Source organism: Phasianus colchicus, chromosome Z, assembly GCF_987193195.1.
Source record: "Phasianus colchicus chromosome Z, bPhaCol1.hap1.1, whole genome shotgun sequence".
Classification (NCBI taxonomy): Eukaryota; Metazoa; Chordata; class Aves; order Galliformes; family Phasianidae; genus Phasianus; species Phasianus colchicus.
The window spans coordinates 56756112-56770204 of NC_143476.1; the positions used below are offsets into that span (position 1 = coordinate 56756112).

Consider the following 14093-nt stretch of genomic DNA (forward strand, 5'->3'; position numbering starts at 1 on the left):
TGAAGAAAGGAAAAACAAATTAATTGAAATCAAGGAACAAGAATTGCATCCATCACCAAATTTGTCTTTTCCACCACTGGAAATGTTTTAATTGTAGATTTCATCTTTATCTTAAATATAATTTAAATATACTTTGCTATCCTTAATGTAAAACATTCTCTTACCATTTGTTCTTACAGCAATCAGTAAAACCACTACTTTTGATTCCTATTACATACAGGTACAGTATGTATTGAAGATGTCATTCCACTTTTTCTAGGTATGTTCTCAACATTTGAATCCCAGCATAGATCCCTGGAAAAATGTTACCATTTTGAAAGCAGTCTCCCAGGAAGCTGAAAGAAAAACATCATAGGCCTTGAAGGGACTGTTCTCTGTATGAAAAATTATTTGGCAATATTTGGATGAGCAGCTGCATTATGTTTGCATTCTGGGTCTGTGACTAGTTCTCTCTTACCTGTAGCATCTATGTTGCTAGTGACTGGTCCCTTCTCCTCCTTAGTAAAACTAACAGAACAAACAAACCTCTTTCTGTTTTCATAAAATGCAAGACATCTTAGGGAACTTATGTTATCTCAGAAGGAGCCTGGACATGTATAAGTGATGTTGACACCTCCTTTGATATTTGCCTGAATTGATTTTGTAATCTGCTGATGGCAGCAGCATCTTGCTTAAGTCAGTGTAACTACAATTCCTGCCTCCTCTTCTCTGCTCCTCAGCAATTTCTGGTTATGGAGTTACTCAAAGAAGATTGTATTTCTCAGATTCCACTTTATATTTTCTTAATGCGAGATTTCTGATCACAGGGAATGAAAGTCCATAAAACTTTTTAATCAGTGTGCGCAGAGGTGAAATCCCTTGTCTTTAGACAATTCATATGTCCTTGTCCATGCCATGTCTTTGTACAAAAGCTTTGGCCCAACCTGAAAGAAATCCTGCTTCTCTGTGAGCACATCCTGTCTGATATAAAATCAAGCTAGTAGACAGGCAGAGTTTTCATCCGATCAAGGCATCCAAGTTGGCAATTTTGAGGCACTTGCATACTGATTTACTGGTAAGCAGATTTGAAGAGTGGACCTGAATTATTTTGAAATTTGTGTGTGTTTAAATTCAGGAATTAATACCTTTCACCCTTCCAGAACAGTCTGAAAAGGGTGCATGAAACTGGTGTGTGATTATTTGTTCCTTCCTCACAGTCTGATGAGGATTTTGCAGTTCTTGCCAGCTGTTATGTTCATGACACACACCAGTTTAATACTGATCCCACCCTGGTGTGAGAGATTTGTTCAGGGAATAGGAGGAGGACAAAGACGGGGAAGCACATAATATCATTTCCTGCTTGCTGTGTAAAATATACAATGAGCAAATATTCTGTTTAAATCTGACTCAGGCACACTGCCAAGGCAGGAATTCTCTTGGCCCGGATTTTCTGCAAGCCCCAGACTCTGAACTAAAAATGTGAGATTATTTCCTTGTTTGTTTTTGTGAGTCACTTGTTTAATCTTGTCAGCAGATCTCTCTTTCTTGGAAGTGAACTCCAGTAAGCCAGAGAATGGCATGCAAACCGATTATCAATTTATATTGCATAGATGTCACAACAGCATATGGTTTGTGAATTCCTCTTTTTTTTTTTTTTTCATTTGGAAAGACATGCAAATGTGGGAAGTAAATTTCCAATTGCATGATTTTGTAGCAAGTGTGTTTATTGATGCAACTTAACTGTTTGTGCTATCTTGAGCAGTTGGAACTCAAACAGTAGTGTATTTTGTCCTACTAATTGAGCAGGAAGTATATGATAGATAATTTAAAGGCAGCATATGGAGAAGTGCTGAAATATCTGTGTTGTGAATGGTCATCAAAGATCTTGATCCATGAGACTGTTGCAATGACTGAAGCATACCTCTCGTACTTCAGCTTGTGCTCCAGAACCCTTCTTGTTGCAGTCATTAATATCAGAAAAGATGTGCTTTGTGGTATACATATGTAACCTTCTGAGATAAGCCTTGTTAAACTAATGCAGAGCTGATGTCTCCGAATGCCTTAAACCTGTGAATAAGTTATGATTCATGCTCACTGAGCGGCCATTATAGGGTCTTGGAAGATTGTATGACAGTCTGTTAACCATGAAATCTCTGACACGGAAGGATTAATGTTACCTCAGTCCAGTATGTTTCAGAGTCAGCCAAATGTCTGGTTACTGACCCCACAGTTATTCTCGCTATCAGCTTTGTTACTGCCAATTGATTTGCTAAATTTCAGGAAGGTGCTTGCAGGAAAAGCAGCCCTTTCTTCAAAGATGTTGGTATCTGTGAGACAGAAGACAATTTAAGACCTGCCGAGATGCAGAGCAGAAAGCTAATTTGGGGTGCTATATCCCCTAATATACTTTTTTTCTTCAAATGATGATTCAAAGAGGGCACTGATGTGCTTAAAAGCTTTGTAGAAGTGAATTTCCAACAGCCGTATCTGCCAATACAGATGAGTTTTATGCCTCTTCAACTTTTTAGATTCCTGACAACTAAGCATCTTAGACTACAGCTAGAGAATTCATCAGAGCTTTTACATTGGTCACAGTGAATCTTGGCTGGTGTGTATTGTTCTGTATCTCTTCAGTAATCTGGAGTCCTGCAAAGGCATGATGATCATTTTCTGGCCTGTATCCTAGCTCATCTAGGATGCAGATTCAAGTCTGTAGACCCAAGTTTACCATTAACATGTATGACATTTTGGTCTAAGATGTTGGATAGATTATCTGATGTGAATGGAGTTTTTACTAGAATAATCAGTCTTAGATGGCTCCCTAAGAGCGGGGAGTTAATACCTGCAGGAACAGCTTTCACAGATCACTTTTTCCATTTAATATTTCAGCATCCTTGCATTTTCTAGTATATAACTGTATTCAGCAAAATCTACATTGAAATAAAATAGTACCAAATCAATCCATTGTATCTCAAATTGAATTTTATTTCCAGGATTACATGAAGGGAAGAAAGACTCTTCTGCAGTTATTATTCCTATTGTCTAAAGCGCTCTTTTAGGGAAGATAGCTTTTGCTCAACCAGATGTCAGAATTGAGTAAATATTACATAGACATTAGTCATGGATTGACTAAAATATTGCTTAATGCAATAAATATGCTATCATAATTAAAATAAGAGAACAGAACTAGACAAAGACTTTTTTCCATGAGATAAGAATAAACAAATGTGGGGATAGGAAATGTTTATTTCTGTAATAAGAGCCTAAGAAGTGACTCCAGTATGACCTTCTGTGTGCAGTTTATAAGACCAGTATAGAATCATAGAATCATAGAATCACAAGGTTGGAAAGGACCTACAAGATCCAACTGTCCTCCCACTACCATTGCTACCACAAACCACTAAACCATACCTCATAGCTCCTCATCCAGATGCCTCTTGAACACTGCCAGGAACGGTGACTCCACCACCTCCCTGGGCAGGCCATTCCAGTGCCTGATCACTCTTTGAGAGAAAAAGCTTTTTCTTATATCTAATCTAAATCTCCCCTGACATACGTAATTTACTTTATTTTTTATTCCCTAAATGTTTTTTAGCTTTTATTTGAGTGCATTCCAGTGGTACTTATGCCTTCACAAAATCACTGTTGGAGTTCTTCCTACTGACTCAAATCCATGCTTTGGATCACCAAATTATGATGCAATCACGAAGATGATTGAAATGAGGCAGTATTTCAAGAAAGCGCCACTCGTTCATGCAAAAGAGTATTTCTTTTATTAGTGGAATTATTTTTACTTCTAAATGCTGGGTGGAATTTCACCTGAAGCAGCTGAAATACATTCTTTTTCATTTGAATGAAATCATTGGTGCATTCTGAAATAAAATAAATTGAAACAATCATCTATGGCCCGTGAGGTGTTCTGTATAAACTTTTAACATTATTTATTTGATTCTCTTTCTGTGGAACACTACTGCTACCCACACTGACCTGAAAACCATATAGGGAAAATGGAGACAGGTATAAGAGTCTTTTGTCAACAAAACGTCACTCTCAGAAGAGCAGAGCCCTGACCCATACTCCCCAGCTTCCACTCTGATAGACTGGTTTGGACCTGAAGTACAAAATCTCCTTGAGAAACCATTTTTCAACTTTTAGATCTTTCCAGCACTCTGCTAGACAGTGAAGTGAACTGCCGCGGTAACAAGAAGAGTTTCACCTCTGAGATCACACATACACCTTCTTGCTTTCTGCTCTCCCAATAGTTGGACTCTGATAAGCATTTACCAAAAAAAAAAAAAGGCAATTCTGGTGAATGGCTGCCCCATATTTCATGCCAATTCCCCTTTCATGTGCATCAGAGGGCCCTGTGCTCATCCTGTATTTGGGTCCTTCCCAAAGTATGAAACAGTCCAGGGGTTCCTCTGCACTGACTGGGGATGGCTCCCTGTTGGGGATCAGAAGGTTCACCTGCAGTCTTGATGATTTGGTTTTAGCTTTGGCTGAAGTGGGGACACTATAAGGAGCTGCTTTTATCCTTCCCTATCCATCTGACCCACTCTCAATCCAGAATGGTTTCTAAGTCAGAAGGATCTCTGCCTGGCTACCCAGACTGTAACCTGCAGTCAGTTTAGCAAAGTCGGAAGGTGGAACTTCCCCATCATATGTGCAAAATGGTTCCAGTTGGTGGAACCACCATCACTGCACTTGGGTTTTGGGGTTCACCCTTGTGCTTCTTCCACTGCTTTCCAGAGACCTTGCTTGAGACTCTGCCAAGGTGTTCCCTTCTTGTGCAGGCACACAGACAGGCAGAAGGATATCGAAGGTTGTTTTGAGAGATAGCATTGTTTGCTTTGGAAAGAGGGAGGATAGTATTTGCTTTCTATTCAAATTTTATTCTATTATACCCAATCAATGTATTTTTACCCTTTTTTTAATAAAACTGTAGGGGCATCTTTGTCTTTCCCTGAGCAGATATTATCTGTTTTTTGAATACTGTATGTTACTAGCATAAGAAACTTAGGAAGGTTTGGATGTCATTCACATAAGAATTTTTGACTGTACTATAATATAAAGCAACAAGAAGCTGAGTCTTAATCAAAGGATGTTCTTGTCCCTTCTTGATCACAGAACAGTGTTTTACTGTCTTAACTGCCATTTCTTCTCTTCATTTTTATTTATCTTTCTGCTATTGCATCACCTACCTTCTTATCAGAACTCATTTCTGTAATAAAATGCAAATGATCTATGTACCAAATAGTTCCTTCACATATTGCAAAGTATTTAGCAAAGTGAACTGACTGAAAAGTTGTGAGCTAGGAAATTGAAGTGTAGGCTAAGGGGTCTGCTGAAGTGCTCTTACACTGGGGAATTCAGCAGTTGCCTCATAATGCTATATATTTTCTATGCCTCTAATTTCAGTCCTCTTTCTGCTGGAACAGTGCATGATTTTGAATAGTACTGAAATGAGGACAGAACTGCTTTGAAGTAATGAGAAGTTCTTGTTTGTCCTCTCTCCATGAGGACAATTTGTCAGCATAAAATTTAATGAAGGCAAGAGAAAGGTGGAAGTATTACACCTTCAGAAAATGAGCCTGTCACCTAATCTATGTGAGACTGTAGGTAGTTAAAGTGGAAGGGCTCCTTATTTATTCAGTTGATCACTTCACTCAGGCCAGCTCTCACTGTGACACTGAAGCACAAATACTGCTTTATTATTACAAATCAGTTAATAACATTGAAATCCTTAGTGAAACATTAAAAAAGCACAGTAGGACAGGACAGTCCCAAGTGTCCATTAAAACTAAGGAGACAACATGCACTCCCTTCCACAAATGACTCCAATCCCACCTGCATAGATTCCTAATTATTTGTGATATGTTATACCTTGACAGCAGCTCTGAAGAGTGAGGTTTCTTTTACAAGAATATCACTTGGGTGAAGTGAAATTTGTCCCAACAGGATTCCAAGGTCCAAATTGAGGAGGAATTCTTATGCTTATACAGGCAGGGATACATAAATGAGGTGCATAAATTGCATGTTTATTTAAACTGGTTTGGCCTGTGTGATTTCTACTTTTCTGTAAGTGCTGGATGTGAATGTGTGCATGTATACACATGTGGGTGTAGGTATGTATGTGTATTGCTATACCAGGGCAGTATCCGTCCTGGCTGCTTCTCTGGCTTCCCAACTGAGATGAGAAAAATGAGTTCACAACACCACAAGTGTAAATTCTCAAGGGGATTGCGGGGAACTTATTAACATCTATGAGACAATCTGAGAGATACAGATTTGGGTGTGAGAATAGGGATTTAATTCCAGGGAAGGTTTGGCTTTATTTTAATATGAGATCAGTTGCAGAAGTGACATGGATATCTGTAAGGCTTCTGATTTAGAGGAATTACCAAGGTGGCATTTGGCTGTGTCTAAAGTATGTCTTGTTTCTTTTGTCTCTTCTTCTCCTCCCCACACTTCCCTCTGTATACACAGGAGCTAACGCGTCTGCTCCCGACCAGCTGAGCCTGGCTTTAGCCTGGAACAGAGTAGACATCGCTCGCAGTCAGATCTTTATTTACGGGCAGCAGTGGCCGGTATAGTATATACGTGCAGCATCTTCTACAGAAAACAGCTTAAACCTTACATAACATTAAGTCTATGGCAATGGTGGTTTAAAGACAGTTTGAATTATGTTGAATCATGTTCCCAGTCAAACACGAAGTTCCCAAACACAGCAACAGACAAAGTTGCAGTCATTTTAATGTATTCATTCAAGGCAATGGTGACACCTAATGATGCCTCAACACTGAAACCACACCTTTAGAAAAACAGGAAACAACACATTGATACTATTAAGAAATCATTCTGCAAGCTGAGAAAAGCAAGTATCCATTAACAGGCATGTTAAAGTATCAGGCTGTAAACTAAAATCTCTACTCTTCATCCTATAGTCTTTCACTTAAAAATACTGAAGTTGATGATGAGCAGACATCAAAAAAATGCTGCAGAGGTGTGGTAAGTCATCACATGGAATGTGAGAACTGGGAGGTGACATAACCATAGGAGAGCTGTGGCTCCTGAGCAAGTGCTAATACTGTGCCTAGTGCTGCTCTACCTGACTTGCCTGCTTCTCAATTACCCTATCCTGTACTTCAGCTACCAGCTGTGGGGAGAGGTTCAGGGCCAGCACTGTCCACCAGGCCACCATGGATAGAGCTACTCTAGAAATGCTACAAAAAGAGGGGATGTTGAACTTTGTGGGGGGCAGTGGAGGAGCATTCTCCAGTGTCATAACTCCCAAGTTGTGATGCAGTTTTTACAGAAATCACCCAGCAAAACCAGGTGGACCCTGTCTTCACCCTTAAAACTCACCATATCTTCATTCAGAAGTTTTAGTTAGAGCACAGTTTTCATTACTGTGACAGCTGTTTTGCAACTGACATGAAAATTATATCCTAGTCCCATTTTTACATGAGCATTTGCATTGCCTCACAAGAAAATTATAACAACGAAACATCTTCTATCTAAATGTCCATGTTATATAGTTTCTAAAAGTTGCTGCCCCGAAGTCTGGTTTTAAAGACATTTACCTTTTAAGTTATGGAGTAAATAAGACTTTTTCCCTTACTTTCAATACTCGGCATAAGCATGCAACACAACATAGCAGAGATTTAAATGGTATTAAGCTGTCCTTATCTTTATTGCTACATCATAGCAAAAATTTATATAAATACTGCAAGCTGCAGTCATTTTGCAAGCCAGAAGTTCGAAGCACAAAGTATGTTCTCACCCCTCCATCTCTTCCCAAACTGAAAGAGATGTAAAAGGAGAGGTTATGCATAAGAAGACCTTTTGCATTTAGACCTTCTAAGAAATGCTATTCGTGAAATTATTTCAATTTCCTGGGTGTCAAAGTTTATCTGAGTTTCAACATCACAAGCTGAGGAAAAAGCTAGTAAAAACAGAATTAAAGTGAGTATTTTTATACATGACAGATATAGTCAATGTAAAAATAATTTTTTCCAGGAAAGCAAGATATTAGGGTGATAATAAGATAGTGAGTAGCGTGGAAGTGTCATCATTAGTCTCATATGTTTCAGTTCCTTTGTCCAAACGTGCGTTTCCTAAAGCACGTTCATCTTAATGCTCTGACAGTCATTTCCAGAATGTTGCCCTGAATCTGAGAAACCAATATAGGCTAAAGTTGTGATTATCTTATTCTCAGAATAGTAGATAAATCCTCAGAATTCTGTAAGGTTTGCCTGCTTGTGCCACGGTGTCAGGAAAAGCAGAGTTTGGTGTATGGTGCCCAGGAACACCCCGAATTAATCACTTGCTTTGCAGGTGGGCTCCCTTGAGCAAGCAATGCTGGATGCACTGGTGTTGGACAGAGTGGATTTTGTGAAATTACTCATAGAAAATGGAGTAAGCATGCATCGTTTTCTCACCATCTCCCGGCTAGAGGAATTGTACAATACGGTAGGGCCAACATAAGGCAAATTTTCTCTCTCTGTATTCATTATTCTACCTCCCACTCGTATGACAAGGCATCCAGCATTTGATGCAGAATACGTTTTTTTTCACGTGAGAAGTCCACATTGCCTCTTACCTTTGTCTCTCACATAATGGAATGCAGTGTCTCTTGCCCACATAATCTGTTGTATGTACTTCATGAACTTGAATTATACCTCACACGATATTGACTGATTTCTGGTCATTGTAATTCCAATAGGGTGGACCTCAAGTTTAGGCAGGTTGCATTGGCTAGAAGACAGTAAGCTGGGACTTGTATGATTGTGATACATGACTCCTGAAGATATAAACCCCTTTGGTTTCAGAAATCTTGCAAACATTTATCAAACTCAGACACTAGAAAACAATTAGAAATAAACTTACTGTGATGACATTCTGAATTTATAGGTGAAACATGATGATTTCAGGAGGGCCAAATTCCTTTAAGTACAGGATTTCCATGTGTTTTCATAGAATATTCCAAAAATTATAGTTCTGTCTTTTAAAAACCTGTTTCCAAGTTTTATCTCTGCCCTTAAGATAAATACAAAACTGCTTCTGATATGTCAACTCCAGAGCAAATTCTGATGTTCAGATCATAACTGCCTTCTGAGAGAAACCAAAGAGTTTGAATTGGCACAGTGGTATGAAGAAAACTCTTCAAGTGTTGCCTAATTCTTGGGATTCTGAGTTCTCCTCATGGGAAGGATGTTGTGGTACAGTGCATAGACTTTTACAAAACATTTTGTTTTGCCAGTACTTTTCAAAGCCCTGCCATTGTAAGCTGCCACAATGGGCTGTTACCTAGAAATGTTTTGTATTGATGGTGACCAGAAGTCAGTTTTTCAAAAATATCAAATGTGAGAAGAATTCATTAAATTTGTGCAAAATATGGAGGAATAAGTAACTATGTCAAACTACAGTGAGATCATCCCATCCAATCTTTAATTATCTTAAAAGTTATCAATCAGATAACATCTATGTACTAAGAATAGAAAGCCTTTGTGTAGTGCTTACAACAAAGTGAGTTTCTACAAGGAGTAAATCTGAAGAAAGCCTGAAGTTCAACATCTTAAATAAGATATTTTAGAATAAATTTATATGGTGACTCATATATGATCTGTCAGAGCCAAAGAGGCCTCCGATTAGAGTCCCTGAAAATATCAGGAATGGTCAAAAACACAACTGAAATGAGTTTTTTTCTTCATTCAGTATGCGATTAAAATTGTGGGAATCATTCCTGCTCTGGGCCAGGAGCTCACCGAGCCTCAATGGTGGAAGTGGAGATGCTGAGCAGAGGAAGCCTGATTCCTGACCTGCTGTTCTTCCTTCCACTCCCTCACAGAAGCTCTACACATCATGCTAGTGCCTAAGTCTGCTATATGGAACTGTAGTTTTGAGGCAGTATGACAGTTCTTGTGGTTTTTCTCACAAAGAAGTCAAGTGAAATATTACTCTTGTAACTGGTTTTTCAAATTCAATTAAAAATTTATGGCAGCATATTTAAAGTGTTCTTGGTTGTCTGATTTTTAAACTACTAAACCAAGGCAGCCTTTTCAGTATTTGCTCTTGCGTGGCTTTTGGACAGTGCAAAACTATTGTATTCTTCTGTGTTTGTCCTTTTCAGAGACATGGACCATCCAACACTTTATATCATCTAGTCAGGGATGTCAAAAAGGTAAGAGTCCAGTAGACGGTAGGTTGGAAAGAATGTCGTGATCGCTTTTGTAGCTAGATACAATCTCTGTATTGCATGAGCTTTCAGTCAGAACCTTCTCCTTCCCCTGCCATTACAGAATGTCTTGTTTGTATGTACTGAATATTAACTTTTTGCATACAGTGCACAATTAGCAAGTTATTGGGCTTGCTTTTGCTGTGATTTTAGATGCTTGGATTATAGTGCTTCTGCTAGCAGAATAGTAGGCTCCTGTATTCCCTGTGGATTTATGCTGTTATCTGTATTCTTCCATACCTGCAACTATCATCAGTGCTAATTTCTATGTTGTTAATTAACTTCTGCGTTTGTGAAATAGCTATACCCCTGTGTTGGATCTTAGTTTGTTGAATTGGTTCTTGTTCTGTGTTGTGTAGTATGATGTAGCCGTCTTCCTGAGAAGAAACATAGTGAAAGAGATAGCACAAGTCTCCTCTGCCTCCTTATTGAGTTAATTTTGAACATTTTGAATTATATAAGGAGCCATTAGAACTGTAGGATAGAAACTTAGGAAGGTAGAGTGACAGGGAGACTCCAAATACCTCTAGGTATTTGTTCCACAGGATTAAAAGCATTACAGCAGCAGCAACAAATGAAAATCTCTCATCCTTTCAATATATGGATCCAGTAAGGAGATTGACCCTGCAACTGACCTCATCAGACTGAATTTTCTCCCTGAGCATGTGCAGGCTGCAGCCTTACTTACTGCATAACTTGGTCCTCAAGCCTGGCATGCTTGAGAAGGCAGGTTTCTGTAGGTGAAAATAGTTCAAGAGAAGACAGAAAAGGGAATGGAGAATTTTTGCAAGAGTACAGAATTTGGTGATTTCTTCTATCACTTACAGCTGATCAGAACTGAAAGAAAATAGGGTAGGGGAATGGCAATGCTTACAAAATCATATTTCTATTAAATAATGCTACAGAATAATTGGTAGTTTCATTTAGAGAGTTCTGATGTTTTTCTTTGTTTGGTGTGTTACATGGCAGTGCTGCTGTTCACTTACATGTAGTATTTTCAGTAGCATCAGAAGATATGAAATGTCTGCAGAGGAAAACTCTTTTTATGAGCACATCCCCTTGGCTGGAGCAGAGAAAAGCTAGAGTGCATTTAAACAGGCTGCTTCTTTTAAAGCCCAAGTTAACAGACTTTTTTTGTTATTAAGCATGCAGTTCTTTATGTGCCTTTACAAGTTTGAAACAAATGTCTCTTTCCTTTAAAAGAGATTTTTAGAACTCTTTTCACCTCCACCATCACCTTTCCAAGCATCTTCTCGAAGATGTAGCAATTTCTGTATTGAGTAACTTAATAAAATCAATCTTTATCCAAGTCCATAATGAAAGAAATAATTTTTAAGGAGTTCTTGGGGAAAAAAAGAGGCCTGAAAATAGTCAAAGAAGATCATTACTTTTAGGTGTACAATGATAGACATTGGCACTAAATGGACTTACATTGTACATTAATTACAGTATTTGTCCACAGTAATTGCTAAATATTAGATGATCTTGATATTTCCTTAAATGCATCTTTTTTTTTTTCCCCTCTAACCACACTCAAAGCCTTCAGTAACTCCCACTATATGAAGATAACAAGCACTCATATTAGAATATAGTTAGGGGCTTTGAAAACAAGCATGCTGAGGCAGCCCTCCAGCACCTTGATTAGAGAACTGCACCCCTGTGGCCGCATTTCTCATTTGTTCTGTGATGAAGAAGAAACGAACTCACTAGAAAAAGTGTGTCAGCTCACCAGAGCCCTACACCTGAGCAGTCAGATCCCTCACCAGGCAACCAAGATGTAAATCTGTCAGCAGATATGACACCAGGTTAAATAAAAACACCTTCTTGGAAATAACTTCTTAATGGGCATTGCTATTTGACAGCTGAGTCACCCACTATGCATGAAAACCACACCGTGCCTCTGATGCTAATTTTTTCCTATTATATATAAACATTGAAGCCAAATAACTAATCTGTCAGATTTAATTACAGTATCACAAAACAGAAATACAAGACATGTAGTGTGCCACCTTGAGACAACACTTAAAGGTCATGCATACCAAATGCCCATTATTCTTGCATCCCAGTTTTAAAATCTACGGTATGCACAGAAGTGTATGCTGTAGAAGTTATTTGCATCTAAGTCACTGCACATTTTGAAATAGAAAATGGATGCTTACAAATTATGGAAGTATTATTCAACCTTTGTATTACATGGTTATAAAAATTAATGGCAGGTTTTTTACTTTGAATGACAACCCCATCTGCTGAGTACTGCAATGAAGTTGCACCAAGTTGCACAACAGAAGTAACATTCCCACGCCCTGATTGTGACCACATATGTACACACACACACACACACACTTTATTTTCTTTGGATTTCTGCATCCAAACTGCTGTGAAGACTGCTAGCCTTGGAAGTAAATTTTCAGAGGCCTTGGAAGTAAATTTCAGAGGAGAACAACTTTTAAATTTTGAATGTGTCAATAAAGCAAATTACTTTTTTATGTCTCTGCTTTGGAGAGGACTGAGTACATCTCACTTTTTGATCCTCTCAGTTCCATGACTACATATCTGCCCGCATCATTTGTATCCTGGCTTTTGTAACATCATTTGCGAGTGGCACAGAATTTAGCATACGGTTTTTTTTCTTTCACTGTACCCAGAAAAAGGAGAAAGTAGTGGCGATGCCTGAAATCCGTTTTGTAAGTGGAGGTTGCCCTCTACAGGTTGCTTTAAAAAAAAAAAAAAAAAAAAAAAAAAAAAAAAAAAAAAAAACCACTCCTTTCTTGACTGAATTAGGTAAAGAATAGCAGAAATTAACAGATGGATTCTTTCTCTAATACAAAAATGGCACATAATAAACATATCTTGTTCTCACTGTGGGTTGACACATTTTTTTCTAAGTCCTTTATTTTGAGTTGCCTCAGAATGTCTGCAGTTTCAGAAAACTAGTAAGTGTTATACAGAATTTTGAAAGTTCCTCAGAATGCAAAATTGGAGATTTTATCCATCAAAAATGAAAATGCACATGAAATGACTTAAAATATTATAATTGATCGATTATATTTTAAATTTGAAGTTTCACCAGGAAAATAATAATGTATAACCACTAAAAAGTTTATCTCAGCATTAAAAGGTTCATTTAATTGTGGCACCAATCACACCCCTAAACCGACCTTCTCCTCTGTCCTTCCTGACTACTGCAGCTGTTCTAGAATTAGCCCATCCAAATCTTTGCAGTACTTGGAATTGCACCACTGAGGTTTGTTTACAGGCTGCCCACATTATTAGGGTCATTCATAGAGTTTGTTAGTATGTCATACATTTTGGTACATGCATAGTCCCTTCCATGTATTTCTGCTGTGATTTTTGGAGATTTTTATGGTAAGGTGTTCCATGTGTTTGTTGTAAGGAGGCTTAGGCACATCTTCCATTAAAGTTACTGTAGTGAAAAAACTGTATTTTCATGCCTTTATGAAATCTTAGAAATCATAACAATTGTATTAAGAAAGTCACACATTATAGCACATGATGCAACCTGAGGCCCACTGTGCTTTCTTAATTGCTCAATAATACATGTGGGTTTTTTTTTTTTTTTAATTAATAACACCAAAACATTCAGTTTTATTGTCTTACAGCTGAAGAACTACAGCTCTCTCCTGGTTACTCCCACTTCTGCCAGTGCCTTGTTCTGATGAATGCCTTAAACATTCTGGAAACTGGAGAACATCTTAGAAAACGAACAAACAGGGTTTAATTTTTAGATTTATCTTGAATTTTCATAGAACTGGTTAGAAACAAGGACTGTTCAAACAAGCCAATCTCATATGCTAACCATAGTGCTCTTTGCCCCATCACACTGGTCAAGATTAGGAAAAGGAGAGAAGTGCTGCCA

At 38.1% G+C, this 14093-nt stretch overlaps 1 protein-coding gene across 4 annotated transcripts in view; it reads left to right on the plus strand.

The window, feature by feature from the left end:
- The window catches only part of TRPM3 (transient receptor potential cation channel subfamily M member 3), a 382389-nt gene that overhangs the window by 313712 nt on the left and 54584 nt on the right, over positions 1–14093 (plus strand). For all 4 annotated transcript variants that reach the window (XM_090130625.1, XM_090130627.1, XM_090130626.1 and 1 more), the window contains exons 10-12: positions 6466–6566; positions 8317–8451; positions 10112–10162. In XM_090130625.1, the coding sequence (XP_089986751.1) occupies positions 6466–6566; positions 8317–8451; positions 10112–10162 (287 nt within the window). The remainder of the gene's footprint in view (positions 1–6465; positions 6567–8316; positions 8452–10111; positions 10163–14093) is intronic.